Source organism: Zonotrichia leucophrys, chromosome 4 (assembly GCF_028769735.1).
Source record: "Zonotrichia leucophrys gambelii isolate GWCS_2022_RI chromosome 4, RI_Zleu_2.0, whole genome shotgun sequence".
In the NCBI taxonomy this organism is placed as follows: Eukaryota; Metazoa; Chordata; class Aves; order Passeriformes; family Passerellidae; genus Zonotrichia; species Zonotrichia leucophrys.
Window position 1 is genome coordinate 57,059,856 of NC_088173.1, and position 18,044 is coordinate 57,077,899.

The 18,044-nt window shown below is 39.3% G+C and overlaps 1 protein-coding gene across 2 annotated transcripts in view; it reads left to right on the forward strand.

Annotated features, from left to right (window-relative positions):
* Positions 1–18,044, forward strand: part of CC2D2A (coiled-coil and C2 domain containing 2A) — a 56,681-nt gene that overhangs the window by 1,164 nt on the left and 37,473 nt on the right. For both annotated transcript variants that reach the window (XM_064711808.1, XM_064711809.1), the window contains exons 2-9: positions 4,451–4,539; positions 5,031–5,132; positions 6,913–7,014; positions 7,830–8,006; positions 8,178–8,325; positions 9,494–9,630; positions 10,874–11,005; positions 12,904–13,113. In XM_064711808.1, coding sequence (XP_064567878.1) covers positions 4,451–4,539; positions 5,031–5,132; positions 6,913–7,014; positions 7,830–8,006; positions 8,178–8,325; positions 9,494–9,630; positions 10,874–11,005; positions 12,904–13,113 — 1,097 coding nt within the window. The remainder of the gene's footprint in view (positions 1–4,450; positions 4,540–5,030; positions 5,133–6,912; positions 7,015–7,829; positions 8,007–8,177; positions 8,326–9,493; positions 9,631–10,873; positions 11,006–12,903; positions 13,114–18,044) is intronic.

Consider the following 18,044-nt stretch of genomic DNA (forward strand, 5'->3'; position numbering starts at 1 on the left):
CTGGGGACTGACCTGCTAAAGAGCAGCTCTGCTGAAAAGGACCTGGGAGTCCTGGATGACAAACTGTCCATGAGCCAGCAGTGCCCTTGTGCCAGGAGGACCAATGGTGTCCTGGGGTGCCTCAGGAATAGGTGGCCAGCAGGTCCAGAGGGGTGATCTTCTCCCTCTGCTTGACCATAGTGAGGCCACTTCTGGAGAGCCATGTCCAGCTGTGGGCTCCTCAGGACTAAGAAAAACATAGAGCTACTGGAGAGGGTCCAGTGGAGGGCCGTGAAGATGCTGAGGGGTCTGGCATGTTTCTCTTATGAAAGAGAGTGTGGGAGCTGTGCCTGTTTACTCTGGAGAGGGCTGAGAAGGGATCTCATTAATGCAGGGGCCTAGAGGAGGGTGCCAGGCTTTTCAGTGGTGCCTGGCAACAGGAAATGGAGCCATGGTCATAAACTGAAAAGTTTCACTTCAACATGAGGAGGAGTTTTTTACATAGAGGGTGGCAGAAAACTGGAAGATGCTGCCTAGGGAGGTCTTGGAGTCTCCCACTCTGGAGATACTTAAAACCCACCAGGACACATTCCTGTGTAAGCTGCTCTAGGTGACTGCCTTGCCATGGGGGTTGGACTGGATGATCTCCAAAGGTGCCTTCCAACCCTATTGGTACTGTAAACCTCATAATTTGTGCTTGAAGTGTTTCTCATGGGTATGAAGATGTATAGATTTATTGGCATTCTATTTTAATGTCACACATTAAATACTTCTACAGTGTAAGACAGTGAGGTGGTGGTGGGAAACTGGTAGAACTGGATGTCTAATCTTTCTGCATGGGTTTATGGTTTACCTAAATAGAATGCATAAAAGATCTAATTAAGAGCAGAATATTAAAAAATCAGTAGAACAAAAATGTAGTGAAGTATAAACATACTTGGTTTTTTCCTCAGCATCAAGTTTTACCAAAATAAAATGTACGTACCGTCCTTAAGCACATTTTAACAAAATATGGCACAGACAAATTTTTAAAGACAATTTAATTTACCTAATTCACAGTTTAGGGATGTTTCCAGCTCTTCAGTGTCTGCATACATTTCTTCTGTAAGTTTTCTGAGTCTCACTGTACCAGCTTGTGCTAGGAAGTGCTATGCTGTTGACAGACAGAGTCCAAACAATTTTCAGAGTTGATTGCATGGAGAAATTGAGGCACCCTCTAGTGATTTTTTTTTTTAGAACTAGATAACCTCTAGTTATTTTTTTTACAGAAGCTTATTTTCCAAGAATAAACAGAATAGCTCAGCAGTACTCTTCAGAAGAAAACTAGTCGCTAGTTTCCATATGTGATAAATGTTTTCTTTTCCTAAGTATTTTGCTCTGTTACTTTTGCTTCCAAAATACCTTTAATTTTGCAAACTTCATATCATCAAGTGAAAAGTACAATATGAGATATTCTGGGTAGAGTTCTGTAGCAATGGTTTACTTAATTGCAGTATAATTTATCCATCTGTTTGGTTGGATTTTTTGAAGTTGCATCTCACATTTTAAGAAAGGCAACACCTTGAGCTGAAGCCTTCATGTATCTATTCAAAGCTTAATTCAGTTCCCCTCACCTCTCCAGGACTCAGTTTCACAGATTTATAAATAATTTAAATTTCCATGTTCTGTATGTTATGGTTTTGAATATGCTGACAACTGCTGTTAGCTATTGTGTTGCCCAGTTATCAAGGAAGAGTAGGTTTGAGTTTCTCACTCCTTTGTTAGAGTGATGCTTTATGTATTAATTTCTGATTATCGTTTTCTTGCCAAATGATAGCTAACTATTTAAAAAATAATAATAATTTCCCTGTGCAGTTTTCCAGGTGCCATTGAAAAGTTCTGCATTGTCTGTTTGCTCCACTATCTGGTTTTGCTTTTATTTTAATGCCTGTGATAATATATCACCTCTATTCTGAGGCCTTTTTAGTTTGTCAGTTGTCACCATATTATGTTAAATCTGTGGTGTTAAAAATGTACACACCCCCAGACTGCTTTTTTCAGGAAAAGGGAACTGTATTTTAAGACAAGTGGGAAGTAGATAATTTTTCTGGAATCATCAATTTGTCACGCATGTCCCTCAAATAGGTGGTTTATTTTCTTCTAGCATGGAATGATTATCATTCTTGGCAAGCTTTTCTTGAAACGTGTCCATCAGCTACTTCTTCACTTAATATTCAGCATAATTTCTATACTAGTCTTTCAAACATTCAGTCAGTCTCTACTATTTTTAATGCAGTCTGTTTGCAGAAATTCAGTATTTTACTCTAATCCAATTATATGTGTGCTTAATGCCTTTATATTTTTCTTAAATGGAATGACATGGCTATATGTCAGTCCACTCATTAGACTAGCAAATAAGGGCTTCAAAAGAAGAATTGCTTTAAATAAAAAGCCTGTGTCTGGTAGTTATTGCCTTGTGAAACCAGCACAACTGCAGTGTTGCTGTGAATTCTTCTTCATTGTTTGGTTCGTGTCTTACTGTGCATTTCTGCAGTTGTATCCATGAAAAATACAGCAGTTTTCCTAGGATCTGTGCTGGAAGTTACCATTCCCTATTTTCATTCAGGTAACTGATGCTTTGTCACAGCATTAACATCTGCCTTGTGCCTGGCTGCTGCACCCTGTGAGGTACTTGCAGAAGTTCTGAGTCAGTGCCAGTGCAGAGAGCTGTGAAGCCACACCGAGATGCAGAGGCTCTGGCCCCCTCTGAGTGCAGATGAAATCAAGGGAAAGCACTGCATGACATTTTCAGGTTCTCAGGTTTAATTTCAGTTTGACTATCCGGCAAACTTGTTAGATCTGCCTGACATAAAATACAAAGCCACTGTAGGATAATTACACTTCCAATGTGAAACATGGTGTGGATGCTTTTAAGCCTTCTGGTGGTGATCCTGCAAAGTAATGTGTTCATGGATATCAGTTTTACTTTCTTCACTTCAAAGATGTATTTTGAAGTTGAGCACAACTTAGTTGGCTGTAGAGCCCATTCACATAAGCAGAGCAAAAGTGTTTGTCCAGAGAAATAAAGTAACAAAACCATTTTTTAATGTGGCCATTTTTTCAAAAAGCTACAGTATCTCACAGTATTTGATGCAACTGCCGAGGCCTTAAAATGGTTTTCATTATATATAGAAAAGATAATGACCCTGTTGTCTCAAGGAACAGATGAATTGATAAAGAATTCTGCATACAGAGCATAAGCTCTGATGCTCTATGAGTGCCTAAAGTAGCAGCAGATTTTTTTCTGCCCTAATTTTGTATGTTTACACTGTTGACCTAGCTTGTCTGGAAATGTTTACAGACAATTGTAAAGGATTTCAGATCATCTAATCTGTTGCTTTCTAGTTTGCATTTATCAGAATGGAATTGAATGACAGATTTGCAGCAATGAAATAGAATATGTTTTTGCATGCTAACTGAACAGAATAAAATAGTAGCAAAAAGTCACAAGAGGAAAATCTAAAGGTAACTCTAGACCAGCTTCTTCCTTGAAATATTTTTTTCTAAGTCTTGATACTTGGGTTTGGTGTGGCTTTTTGGTTGATTGAGTTTCTTTGAGGGTTGGGGTTTATCTGTTTGTTTGGTTTTGTTTTTTAACTTAAAAGCTTGCACTAGTGAAGGTTCCATAACTGTTTAAGGCACTCAGTTCCAGTGTTAGAATAAAAAGTTAAATTTTATTTCCAGTGTTTACCCACCTTTCAAACTGCAATTAAAGTTCATCATTTCCATCTCCAGCAGACAGAGCCTTTTTTCTGTGTGCCATAATCTTTCATGAGCCTGAAGTTTCAAAAATTGCTAGTTTTTTCCCAATTCCAAAAACTTTTCAAAGGCCATCTGTGAGAAAATGTGACTTTCTGAGAATTCTTGCTTGTGTTTTCTGTACACAAGTAAACACTATTGCACCATTCAATTCATTAATAAATCTTTTAAAGGTGTTAGATTGAGGCAGATGCTGAAAATTCTTGCAAAATAAGGGGTTAGCACTTGCACCTTGTTCATTCTTTTGAAAGTTTCCAAATGCAATGAATGTTTCTTTTCTAGAAATACAAGCAATAAATTGTATAATTTTGAAATATTAGAATTCTTCCAAATCTCTTGATGATTCTGAGTAGAATCAGTAGAAGTGAGGTTTATCTTAGTGTATTTTTCTTTTCTAAATGTTGGTAGACTAAAAGTGTGCTTAAGCATTTCTTACAGTGGTTCAAAGTATATGATGAAAGATAGATGTGCTGTAGTTTAAAGGCATTTAAATTATAAGGCATTTAAACTGTAAGGACTGGATTCCAAAAAAAAATGTTTCATTCATTCATATTTTCTCATGCAATTTCTTTCTCCTGGAACATGGAATTCTGGTATAAATGGTTTTATTTTCCATACATTTATTTCAGAAAATACTTAATTTAAACATATTTCCACTTTTTTTTTGTTTCAGAGTTGCCACCTGTTCCTTCTACATCAAGGACAAGCTCTGCAGAGCTTTCAGTTAGGCAGCGAATGAGAGAGAAACTAAAAGCAGCAAGGGTAAGAATCCTTCAGAAGTGCTGTTTGATCGACCTCAGTCCTTCATTTTGCTTGCTTTGTGCTGTGTGAATTTGAGTTGGGATAGCTGCTTTTTTATTTCTGAAGCTCAAAGAGTACTCAGTTCATGAGTACAGTTACATTCTGTATTGCTTTTTTCTTTTCTAAAGTTAGTATTTAATTTGTTGATAGTAACATAAAAGGTATAATTGTTTTGTAATTCAGATGATACAATCATTACAATCATTCTGTGTTCTTTGCCAAAAAATTTCTTACACTATTTTGGAAGCAATGGATTTCTTTGTGTATTTGCTGTACAATTTAATAAGGTGTGTTAATACATGGATCTGGAAAACCACTTAAGCTGATTTTATAATTATAGATTCTGTCCCTAACACAAATATAAGTAAGTGTTGAGTTCCTGGGAATCATTGTAGCTTTGACCTATTTCTGTTTCTATTACAGCTAAACATTTTTTTCATTTGTTTGCTTAGACAAAAGCTGAAATTACTTTATCACAAGAAGACCCCAGCTCACAACCAAGAGGCTTAAAAGGCACCAGAGAAAGAAAACCAGGAGTTGGACTGGATAAAAGGGTAAAAATGTGCATTCTGTCTTGCTGTTCTTATCAAAAGAAAGTGAGTGTGAAACATGAAAAAAATCAAAGTCTGCACACTCTTGAAGATCAATTTCATTTAACAGAATTATACTGCTGTTTGAATTAGTAACCAGAAAGGAACCATCCTGGTTATTATTTTTATAGTATTTATTTAACAGTAATAAATTGTAGTATGGATATCATGTGAAAATTGTGTCATTTAGAGGTTTTTGACTTCTGTTGCTTAAGATGCCTTGAAGTTTTTAAAATTTACTGTAACAGGACCTTTATATAAATAAAGCTCCCACTGTAATAGAGCTTTAAATAAATTTGAGCAGTGCAATTGCTAAATGCCAGATATTAACTTTGTCATTGTATTTTATTGCATTTCCTTGTTACCATTTTATGTTGAATTTTTTTGTATAAGCATGTTCTTTGTCAAAAAATGAATTTTTTATTAAGAAAAAAAACCAGAGGCTCTGCCTGTGCAGAACTGGCACTCATATTCTTCAGAATTCACGAGAAGAGTTGCCTGTAGAAAATGTGTTCCAAAGAATGTGTTATTCCCAGGAAATAACAGCATATAGCAGTAACACCTTTATATGGAATTCCAAACAATGTGATTTAGCCTGGCTAAATCACCTGTCTAGGGACGAATTGCCGTGTCGTGTGTTGTGGGAAGATTCTTGGCAATGTTATCGTATAATAAGTAATTGTTACAGCTTTCAGTTAAGTAATACTGTTTGAATATATTTGTATTAGGAAAATGCAGAAGTGATATCCTTATTGGAGTTGTTTATTAATTTTATATCAAGTATATGTGAAACCTTCTACGTGTTGGTTTTCTCTCTTGTACCTATTTATGCACAAGGTATTGTTTTGTTGTTAAACAAGTGGCCATCAGATTGACAGAGTCTGAGATTTTCTTTTTGATATTATTATTTTTAAATACAGGTGTAATAGAGGTGAATTTAAGAATTGTCTCCCTTTAATCTAACAATTCAGGCCACAAAGAAGAAGAACAGATAAAATGGAAGAACAGATAGAATGGTAGATGTGTTTTTGTTGGTTAAGCCTGATGAAAATCACTTTGAAGCAGTTAAATGAAGTTGCTGAAGCAACCTCAGAACCAGTGACCTTTACAGTGATCTTGACTGGGAGTGGATAAACATGATACCTATTTCAAGGAAAGGCAGGGGTGTGTCACCCATGGGGTTAGAGAGTAGCCTAGCAATAATGTTTGACAGAATAAAATCAATAATCAAGTGTGTATTTCAGCACCCAAGCCATGAACAACACATTTATAAACAATACCAAAAAGTGTTTTCCTGATTGCAGCAGGGCTTGTCTGAGAGGAGCCCTGGCTCCCCTGGGCTGCAGCCCCTGCCAGCAGCACCCCTGGCCCTGCTGCCCTGCTGGGGCTGTCTGCCCAGGGCAGCCCCTGCTGCCTCCCTGCTCTCCCTCTGGACTCAGCCTGTGGTTGCTTGTGTTCAGGAGTGCAGGAACAATGATCCCAGCAGCAGTGAAGACAGCTACTGTCATTTAGGCAATGAACCTTTTCTTCATACTCTACAATCTATTTGTTGACCCAAAGGAATTAACTAACAGTCAGATGTACCCTTGTAAAATAAATGTGCAATCCCTTTGTTACCACAGTGGTGATGTTTTCTTTTGTTATTTTTTTCTGTAAAAACCCAATATCTAATAACTGTCAATTGTTTGCATTTTTTTATGATTCACTAAATTATGCTAAAATTTATGTATATGTTTTTATGCAGTCAGGCAATGATAAATCCAGGGAGATGCCAGAGGGTGACTCACACTTACCATCAAAAGTAAAATTTCGTGATTCTGTAAAAAAGCTTAAGCAAAAGTCAACAGTAAGTACCAATTCCTCCATTTCAATAATGAATATTAATTTAATTTAACCTTTATATGGCTTCATGATTCTGTTTGAAGAAGGAGACAGAATTCAGTCTTAAGCAGTGGCGAAGATTTTATTTAATTTAAAAATTCATAAGCAGTATATGCCAGCAATTGAAGTATATAAAAGGAACCTTCATCAAATACAAGAATGGCTTTGGGACATTTGATTAAAAATCCCAAAAAGCTCTAGTAAATCCATCTGGACACTACTGGAGTTTGCAGGAAAAATGCGTCTTCTGTTTAAATCCTTTTTATTGAATGCCACCAGTTGGCAGTTAAAGCATTTTACATTTACATTTATTAGCCACAAAGTACTAATGTTAATTCTTTTCTTAGAGGATTCATCCTAAAGCTAAAGGGTCCTGGATCCTTCAGAGGCAAAAGGCCATTAGAAATTTCTCTTGATATCATTTTCCTGGGTACCTGCAATATGGCCAGAACTTAAACTTTGGTGTTCTGATTCACAAATTATTTAGATTTAAAACAATAAGAATGTTAAAATTAGACCAGGTAACTTTTTAAACAAAACTTTGCAAGAAATATTGAATTAATATATAGAAATAGAGAAAGTTTCATGAATCATTTACAATTTCAGTTAGCTTCAGCATTTGAGTGAGTTCTGTTTGAGATAAAATAATAATTATCTTGTAACAAATGTTTATACATGCTGCTGTTTCATATTATTAATGGGCAGATTTATTCAATTTATTCACTTGCCCTAATTGTCTTAAGAATACCATAATAAATTATCTTTGTCTTCTTTTTTTAGTTACAGAATGATTTTCCTTCTGAGGAAGAAGCATATAATTTCTTTACCTTCAATTTTGATGCTGTAGCAGAGAAATTGAAAACTGGAGCCATGAAAAAGAATGGATTAAGTGAAGAAGAAGAGGTAGAAGAGGAATGTGACGAAACTCATGAAGATGAACAAGAGGAGGACGAAATGGTGAGAACTATAGGATAAATGTTAATATTTTTTATTCAGACTTTTATTAATTTTATATGTCTATATAAAACAGCATCTTTGGTTTCCTTAAAAATTCTCAAAGTGTACTTTCTCAAGAAACTTTCTTAAGAAACAGACAAACTGACAGAGATGTTTGCACTTAACCAATAGGATGAAGACGTACGCTTGGTGAAAGATGATTTATTCATAGGGCAGACAGATGAAGACCTTGTAGTAGTGAAACCTGTTGATTGTGAAAGCTACACTGAGCAACTGAAAAGGGAAAAAGAATTTCTCTTCATTCCCAGCATGTTAGCAGGTATGAAGGTAGTGGTTATCCATCTGGTTCCTGGATTTTTGCATAGCCTGGCACCCTCTGATCTGCTGAGTAAATCTTGTACTGACTATCTCTGGCCGCAGGGAGAGATGTTTCATTGCAGCTCTCTGGCACTGCTCATCCAGTTGAGTGTGAAAATGTCTGGCAGATGGATCAGCTGGGAGCGTGCACACCTCAGCAGGTCAGCACCTGCTGCACTGGAAGGTGTGCTCAGGGCACCTCAGTTGCCTGGGGGTAATTTCCTCACTGCTGTCTGTAGGAAGTGCAAGGTGCTAGCCTCTCCTCTGCTGGTATTTATTGTATGCAGCAATGATCATATCTCTGCCTTTTTTGCTTTATTCCCACAGAACTTCAAAGTCCTAGAAAATTGCGTTATAGTAGCACTTGCTATTTGAATATTTGCACTGGAAGAAATAGAAGCAAGTCTCCCAGTATGAACTGGAATGGTACCAATGCAGCTTGCAGTGCAATGTCATAATATTTGACACTGTGTGCCTCTGGTTTTTTGTGTCTTGTAAATTAATTCTGACTACTTCTTGTGTGATCCACTGTGTTCTGATTTAGGGGAGAACTTTTGTTGTAACCCTCAGCACAATCCTTCCCTGTTTTAAGATTGCTTCTTCAAAAACACTGAATCCATACACACAGTGAAACAGCCTTGCAGGCAGGTCTTCAAATTACACCTGCTGTTATTTGGCTGAAATAACTCTTTTAGGCATGTTTTGTATTTTGTATGAGACTGTCTTAAGCAAACTATTTATTAACTGAAGGTCTGATTAGTCTGAAAGTTTCATTTTCCATTGGAAAGACTTAGAAATGCTTCTCTAGTCAGTTGCTACTCCAGGCTTTTTACACTGTTCTGCAAGCAGCCATTAACACTTATTGCCACTAAGTAACTTGAAAGTAATTTTTGGTAAGGAAATTTTTAGTTATTGGTTTATTAGAATTGTGATGCTTTGTGGTACTAGTATGAGATATCTGTCTTGATTAAGATAAGGATCTGTTTTAATTCTATATTTCTTTTTTACCTTTGCAGTAAAATACTTCTGACAGCATACTTAATACACAATGCCAATCATTTTAAGAATTAACAAGCTAAAACTACAGTTACAAGACATTTTACATGATTTTCTTCTTAATGTCTCATTAGTGCCTGCTTCTGAGAAGATGCCTAGAAATATGCAGCCCAGGTACCTTGAGGATGAAGGTCTTTACACTGGAGAAAGGCCCTTTGTAACACAGTCTAATCAAAATATTTTAGAAAACAGAATACTCAGACAGGACCAAGTAAGTCACTGCTACCTTTTTAGTTGTAACTTTTATTAGTATTTTATTTATCTTTATAAGTATCTTATTTTTGTTATAGTTAAGTAAGTGGATGGTCTTGCTAATATAGAACTTTCATTTTAAAAATGTTCAGCAGCATCAGATATTGGGAAATAGATTGTGGGAGCCTGTTTTTAGTGTAACCCCACTGTTAGAACATCAGACTGGGTCTTACAAAACTGATATCTTTTCTTGGCTCTGCTTTTAGCCTGCTGGGTAACAGACCACTGATCAGACTGTAAGGCCAATTAAATATTGGTATAGATTATCAGAGAGGTTTTAGAATCCTTTCAGATTTTTAAGTATGTCTTGCAGACTTGGGAAAGTAGCTTGGATATATTTTGTCCTCCTATATTATCATCCTATACATGGTAATGTGTGTATTCAGTATAGACTTAAACTCCTGAGCAGTTGCTGCCCTTTTTATTTTTTTTTTTTTGTGATTCTGTGTATTCTTCTTGTGCTTTTGCAAATGTGGGAACATCTAAAATTCTTGAATGGGCAGTTTGAACCCAGTTAGTTTTCTGCTTGGCTTCATGGTGTTCCCACATCAACATTTGGCTCAATGGTCAGGTATTGAAAATAATAATAAATATAAATACAAGGTATATGGAACAGGTATGAAACTGACAGGGTAGGGCAGCATCCTTGGACAGCTGCACTGGTTTAAGCTGTATTTGAATCCAAGTAAAGAGTGCAGAGGGATGAATTAGGACAATGCTGAACATGCAAGGCCATGGATAGCAATTGCTTGTTAAATACTTACCTGGTCTGCTTTCGTAGATGCTGTTTAAGTAGTTCAGGTTTTGGACTAGAAGATTTGAGAGGTGCTTTGGTAAATCATCTGAGCTGCCATTTAGCTCTTGTGTAAAGCAAGACTTAAAATTCTTTCCATTCTAGTGATTTAAGAAAATAACATTTAAATAAGTGACATGTTGATTTTTTTCTTTCAAATCTATAACACTGAATGGAAAAATAAATCAGTATAATCAAAGTTTGAGCAACATCTTGGTCTTTTAATTTCAAAACTTACTTTAGTATATTTTTTAAGATTTCATTTTGGTGTATTAGGAAAGTTTTGGTTATTTCAGTCACAAATAATCCATAGTCACCTTTTATTCTGTATTTTTTACAATAATTATGATTTTGCAAGTAATTCCTTTATAAACTAAGAAACAATATATAATTTTGTTTTCCTTCGTAGGGGAAAGAATGGTTTGGTGATGATGGCAAAATCTTAGCATTGCCTAATCCAATTAAACAGTCTTGTACTAGGCCTCCAATATTCTCACTTGAAGAAGGCCTTGCACCAGAACTTGAAACAGTCTATAGAAAGGTAAGCATATTTCATATGTGAGATTCCTGAGACTGTGTCCCAGTTCTTCTGCACCAGAAACCCTGGTGACATGAAGGGTTTTGTGCTAAGAACCATGACTATTGATTGGTTTTTGTGATTTCAAATCTATTTAAATGAGTTCTACTTTATTAAGTATATATCTGGTTTTTTCCTTTAAAAATGCATACAAATGGATGAAGAGTTTAGGTGGTGCTGGTTGAAGCAGTAAAGTGTCAGCTCCTGACAAACACCTTAAAATCTGAGCCACTGAGATCATTGTGAGGCTCCCTTGGATGTTCTCATGCCAAAGTAGAATAGTTCCTATATTAGTGTATATACAGAGTTTGCTCATTTAGACTAATTTTGAGTTATGTAGCAGCAATTCAGATATTTTGGGGAGGTTGTGGAGTTTTTTCTTTGTTGTTTTTCATGTTTGTTTTGTTTTGTTTGCAGGGGTTTTTGTGGGTTTTTTTTTTTCCAGTCACAGCATACCTACCCTGGCAAACAGCAGTTTCAATGTGCAATTGGTACAAGTCAAAATAAGTTTCAGTTAAAACCATTCAGCAATCTTGAAGCAAGCTTTACTTGTTCTGCTTGCTAGAACTCTGTTTCCCTTTGGAAAAGCTGACTTTTAAGACTTTAAAATAGAGTGCTCATTTGGGACACATAAGTGTTTCTGACTGTTGTTGTTGATAGAGATTTAAATGTGGCCCTTCAGTTGATGCTGGTGGTAAATATGCCGTGCACAGGCTGCATCCAGTGGCACAGATCTGTGCAGGGTGCTTCTGCAGGCAGGAAAAATTTCCTGGTTAGATCATGTAAAGATAGGCCAAGGGAGCTCATGGTTCAGGAACACCACGTTAACATGAACAGTGACATAGAAATATCTAAGTCACAGTGGTAAGACACTGAGCCTAAGAGTCCTTTATGGGCAGAAAAATAGTTACAGCATAAGGAATTCAAAGTTGTCATTCCTATGACACATGGTATCTTTTGATGAGAAACTGAATGTGGAAGCATCAGGTGGACTCCAGTGTGTTTCATGGCCATTTATATCAGTCCTGTAAAAGAGCTAAATAAGTCCTATGCAACAGCTAAATTTCCTTCCAAATATTTCTTTTTCCTGTTCTCAGGAAGGGACTACAACAAACACTACATAACTAAAAATCTTTTACAGCACCATAGTGCCTCTGGTGAACGTCTTCTGGTGAATGTCTTCTGAAGGATCCTAATAAGGGAGCGGGAGTAGTCAGGCTGGAAGCAGTGTTAATTCTCTTCTGATTTCATTAATTTGAGGATGTAAGCCATGGATGTCTTTCTGTCCAGTGGATTGAAGTAGTTTTTTTAAACTTTGTTGCTGAAAACTTTCATTTGCCTTTGTTGGTCTGAATTTCCCTGGTGTTTGAATGGGGAAGCAATATATAAAATATTAGGAAATATAATATATTTCCTAATCTACGCAATTTACAAGGAGAGCTCCTCGTCTTCCTAATCTACAAAGAGAGCTGTTCTGAGAGCTGGACCCTATCCTAGAGCTCAGTTCTAAGAGGAAACAAAACTAAATAAAACTAACAAAACTAAATACTAAACAAATGTGTCAAAAGAGAACTAGCAGGCGCTGCTTTTTGTAATCCAGTGTCATTCTCTTCATTGCTCAGCAGAACCTTCAGTATAGGAAGATGACTTCTTATTTCAGCCTCACGTGGACTATGAAAATTCTTTTGTGTGGAATATCCATGGTGGTTTTGTACCACCCACTTGTCAATAAGGCAAGAAGTTAACACAGTTTGACTCAGCATTTATATGTAGCTAAATGGGTCATTTTCTGACAAAGAAAATCCTTGAAAGATACTGTTGTAAGAATCTGTAAATCTATTTTATTCTTTTTTTTCTTTCAGGCAATAAAAATGACATCTACCAATCAGTATCTTGTTGGACCTGGAGATTTTCAGGGGATGTTTCAATTGGATATTGATATTTCTGGACTGATATTCACCCATCATCCCTGTTTTAGCCGTGAGCATGTGTTAGCAGCTAAACTGGCTCAGTTATATGATCAGTATTTAGCAAGAAAACAGAAGAATCTTACCAAACTTCTCACAGACAAGGTATTTCTATTCTGTCTCCATACTTTGTTGAGACAATGACATGACAGTTTAAGGTAAAAGCTGAACTTGTCAGAAGTTAAAACCCTAAATATTTTACTGAGTTGCTGTGTGTTCAGTGCAGAATTGCATTTTTAAGATTAAGAATTTCTTTGATCTTTGAATTTGAATTAACTCTGAGGTAAAAGGAATACAATAACATTTTGTATAGTATTCCTTAGAGTACCCAAAATGTTTCCCAGTGAGTGACAGATTAGACATTACAGGATTGTGTACAGCAGCTCTGACAGGGAGACAGCAAAAGACATTATTCAGTGATGGAGGAAAGTTAGTGAAGTTTAGTTTCAGTTATCAAATCAAAGTAAAAGGAAGCAGTTTAATTTCACCAGATTGTACAGAAGTGGAACCCATTTCCAGGTATGTGTCTGTGACAGATGCTGTGTTTTAAATGCAAACTGCTGCCACATTTACTTGTGGGACTCTTGTGACGTGGCAGAAGCCAAGGCTGGATGTCGACTCCTCTGTTTTTGGCTTGCTGGGTGAGCTTGACAGAGCTGCTCATCCCCTGTGTGCCACCTCTTCCTCTCTCTGTTCATTGGCAGTAATAGCAGTGGTCTTCTCTGGTTTAAGTGTGCACATGAACATTAGGCGTTGTCAACACAATTCTGATGTCATCAGGGCACACAGGAACACTTGTCTGTCTAAGATTAGTTGGATTATTAAGTACATATACATTCAGATTTCCATAAACTAAAGGTCATTATTTTATACATTAAAGAGCTATTATACGGGAAAATAATCATTGTATGCAAGCTCATTTTTATATTAGTGTAATGAGGGTCAGTAGATGGTGTAGAGATATTTCTGAATTTTTATATAAAGCATTTGGTTCTAGTTCTTATGATGGACAGACATTTCATAGTGTCTCAAAATAATTCCTTGGTATATTTTGTTCTCTTAGTTTTGAAGGATTTGCCTTAATGCTGTCTGAAACAGAACAATTGGGTTATCCATGTCTTCGTTAAGGTTGGAAAAGACCTCCAACACCATCAAGTTCAGCCATTAACCCAGCCCTGCCACATCCATCACTAGCCCACTAACCCCCAAGTGCCAGTCTGCACATCTTTTAAATACCTCCAGGGATGGTGACTGTCCCTGCACAGCCTGTTCCAGTGCTTGACAAAGCTTGCAGTGATGCAACCTAACCTCCCTGAGACTTGAAGCCATTTCCTGTTGTCCTGTCGCTTGTTACTTGACAGAAGAGACCAACATCTGTCTACAGCCTCTTTTCAGGGCTGGTTTAACCTGGAGATGCTCATGTGGGACCCTTATTGTTCTCTACAACTGCCTGAAAGGAGGCTGTAGCCAGATGGGGAGTCAGTCTCTTATCCCAGACAAGTCAAGAGGATTGACTGGCCAGAAGCTGTGCCAGGGAAGGTTAAGTTGTACATCAGGAAGAATTTCTTCAGTGAAATGGTGATTAGATATTGGAATGCACTGGCCAGGGAAGAACTGGAGTCACTATCCCTGGAAATGTTCAAGAAAGGATTGGATGTGGCACTTAGTGCTGTGATTTAGTTTATATCTGGGAGGTCTTTTTCAATCTTAATGATTCTGTGATTCTATTCTATGATTCTGGGATTTTCTAATTCACTAAGGATTGCCTTTAGTGGCCCTTCCTAGTCCCAAGAAAGGCTTTTGTTGTCCGGTTTATTTCGGCTGTTTGAGGGGCCTGGAAAGGCCCTGGGTGACCTTGGGACAGCCCGGGTATCGAAGGACGAGAAGAGGCTTCAGTTCTTCTTTCTGGTTTTATGTTTATTAATTGTTTATCTAAAAGATGTTCTTTCAGCTCAACAGAGATCTGCACAGCAGTCAGCCATGGGCACACTGTGTCTCCCTCCGGGGCAGGCACCTATCTTTATACCCTTTGCTACGTATACAATATTTATCATTTTTCCCCAATACCATCTATTGTTATAACTCGGTGTACTCTTAGTAATAACCAATAGAAAGGTGCCACCGTGGCCAAAGAAGATGGAGGAGAGGAGGAAGAAGGAGGAGGACAGGACACACCCCAATTCCTCCATCTTACTCCTCTAAACCCCCCTGTACATAAATCTTAAACCTTGTGTCTCACCCTCTAATTAACTAATCTTTCCACCCTTCACCCCGGTGAGGCCCTGTGAAGCCCTCATCCTTGTCGTCTCCTGTGTAGGGTTAAAGTCCAGCTACCAGACACTTCTGGCAACATTCCAGGACTCCCGAGACCCCCAAGCTGGTCTCGGAGGCTCAGCATCTCAGGACTGAGATATTGAGATCCGACATCTCCCCCTTCTGTTTGCCCCAAGAAACCCTCTTTTACAATCTGATTCATGGCATCTGGGACGACATGGATGAGGACTAGGAAAATTATTACAACATAAAATCCTAAACTATTAAAACATAAAATCCTACCCTTAAAATTCTTCTCCAAATGGGAGAAATGTCAAAGAAATCTGCCCTTAAAATTCTTCTCCAAATGGGAGAAATGTCAAAGAAATCTACCAGCTGATCAATATATGATCCTTTGTCAGTTTTCCCTGTAATAGGTAAATTTACCCCATTGCTTATTGCAATTCAAGATCCCAAGGAGAAAACCCCCCAGAGTCTTTTGTCCTTATACAGAAATATTCAAGACCCCAAAGAGAAAAAAACCCCCCCAGAGTCTTTCGTTCCTCTTGTTTCTCTTCTGAGTTGTCCTTTGCAGTCTGAGTCCCGACTTTTGTCTGAGTATTCGTTTCTTCTTATATCTTGTTGAGGAAAATCGCTGGATAGTTGCAGACTTGTTACGAAATGATGCTGCAGCTCTGCTGACAACTGCCTCTTTGTTCCGCTGATTGTTGCTGTTTGCAAGCCTACTTGAGACCGGGGTTACCTAGTTTTTGATTCAACTGACAATAGGGTTAGAAAACACACAAGCCTCCCCAGGAGGGGAGAGGCTTGGGACCCCGAGGGTTTTTACCAAAGGCACCAAGTCTGGAGAGGGCCCCTCCTCGCCTGAGACGTCACCGGGGGTCTGGCCCGCCCCCGCCCGCGCTCGGCGCATGCGTGCTTTCCGAGCTGCTCTGTGTCTCTCCCGAGGTAATTTTTTTTCCTCTCCCTTTTTCTTCCGCCTCTGAATTTTCCCCCCTCGGTCTGCCCCTGACTGTCTCCTCCTCCTCCGACGCTGTGTGTGTGTGTGGCCTTTCGTAGGTGTGTGCGGCCGTCCCGCCGGCACCCGCGCTCTGCCGCGACTCGCTCCGGGTTTTTGCGTCACAACCGCGCGCCTTTCTGCTACCTTGCCGGCCCCCGGGGCCGCTGCACCCCCCGGCCCTGAGCTTAGCAAAGCCGTATCTGAACACGCCTTCTCTGTTTTTTCTTCACCCGCGCTCCCCGCCTGCTCTGCCGCAGCCTGGCTTCCCTTTTCCGTTGCTGCTGCATCGCGAGAGAGCGCCTCCCCGATCCCTTTTTCTTCCCCCCCCTGCTCTCCCCCTCGGTCCTGAGTCCTCCATGCTCTCTGGGCTTTCTGGACGCTTTTTGGGAGTTTCCCAGGGTTTCTGGGTTTTGGGACCGGGTGTTTTAATAATATTTCTTGCTCTTTTTTTTCCAAGAGCATTTTTCACTCGGCCTTTTAAGGCCAGAGCTAATTTTTTCTTTCCTGGAGCCTTGCTCCCCCCTCTCTTTCAGAGAGTCCCCCCCCCGGACGTCTGGTGCGTCTCGGGGGTCTACCTTCCTGGCCTTTTAAGGCCAGAGCTAATTTTTTCCGGAGTCTTGCATTGCTCCCCCCTCTTTTGAGGGCCCCCCCCCGGACGTCTGGTGCGTCTCGGGGGTCTTCCTGGCCTTTTAAGGCCAGAGCTAATAATTTTTTGTATGTTTGTGTCACACCTTATAAGGTGGACAAAATTTCCCGTTGTTCCTGGGAAGGTGTGCCTCCCATGTTCTTATTTTCAGGCTTTCTTACCAAATCTGTCGCCAGAGCAGTCTGGACGTCTCGATCTGTCCAGCAGATCACGAGAAGTGGACCCAGGGCGCCTTCTGGTTCCAGTCCGGGCTGTTCTGCTACGAATTCTCTTCGGCAGAAACTGAGAGATGGAATTCTCAGTGACTGCTGGTTTTTTTTGCAGTCTCTGCTGGCTTTTTTTCTCTTCTTCTCTCTTTTTCTTCAGGGCTTTGAAGGTGGTGGTGGTGCCCCCCCGAAAGGTTGTGGTGGTCAGAGCTCACCCAGTGGAAGCCAAATGTCCGGTTAATCTTCCCCCGAAAGGTTGTGGTGGTGGAGCCCAGCCAGGGAACGCCAAGTGTCCGGTTTATCTCGGCTGTTTGAGGGGCCTGGAAAGGCCCTGGGTGACCTTGGGACAGCCCGGGTATCGAAAGACGAGAAGAGGCTTCAGTTCTTCTTTCTGGTTTTATGTTTATTAATTGTTTATCTAAAAGATGTTCTTTCAGCCCAACAGAGATCTGCACAGCAGTCAGCCATGGGCACACTGTGTCTCCCTCCGGGGCAGGCACCTATCTTTATACCCTTTGCTACGTATACAATATTTATCATTTTTCCCCAATACCATCTATTGTTATAACTCGGTGTACTCTTAGTAATAACCAATAGAAAGGTGCCACCGTGGCCAAAGAAGATGGAGGAGAGGAGGAAGAAGGAGGAGGACAGGACACACCCCAATTCCTCCATCTTACTCCTCTAAACCCCCTGTACATAAATCTTAAACCTTGTGTCTCACCCTCTAATTAACTAATCTTTCCACCCTTCACCCCGGTGAGGCCCTGTGAAGCCTTCATCCTTGTCGTCTCCTGTGTAGGGTTAAAGTCCAGCTACCAGACACTTCTGGCAACATTCCAGGACTCCCGAGACCCCCAAGCTGGTCTCGGAGGCTCAGCATCTCAGGACTGAGATATTGAGATCCGAC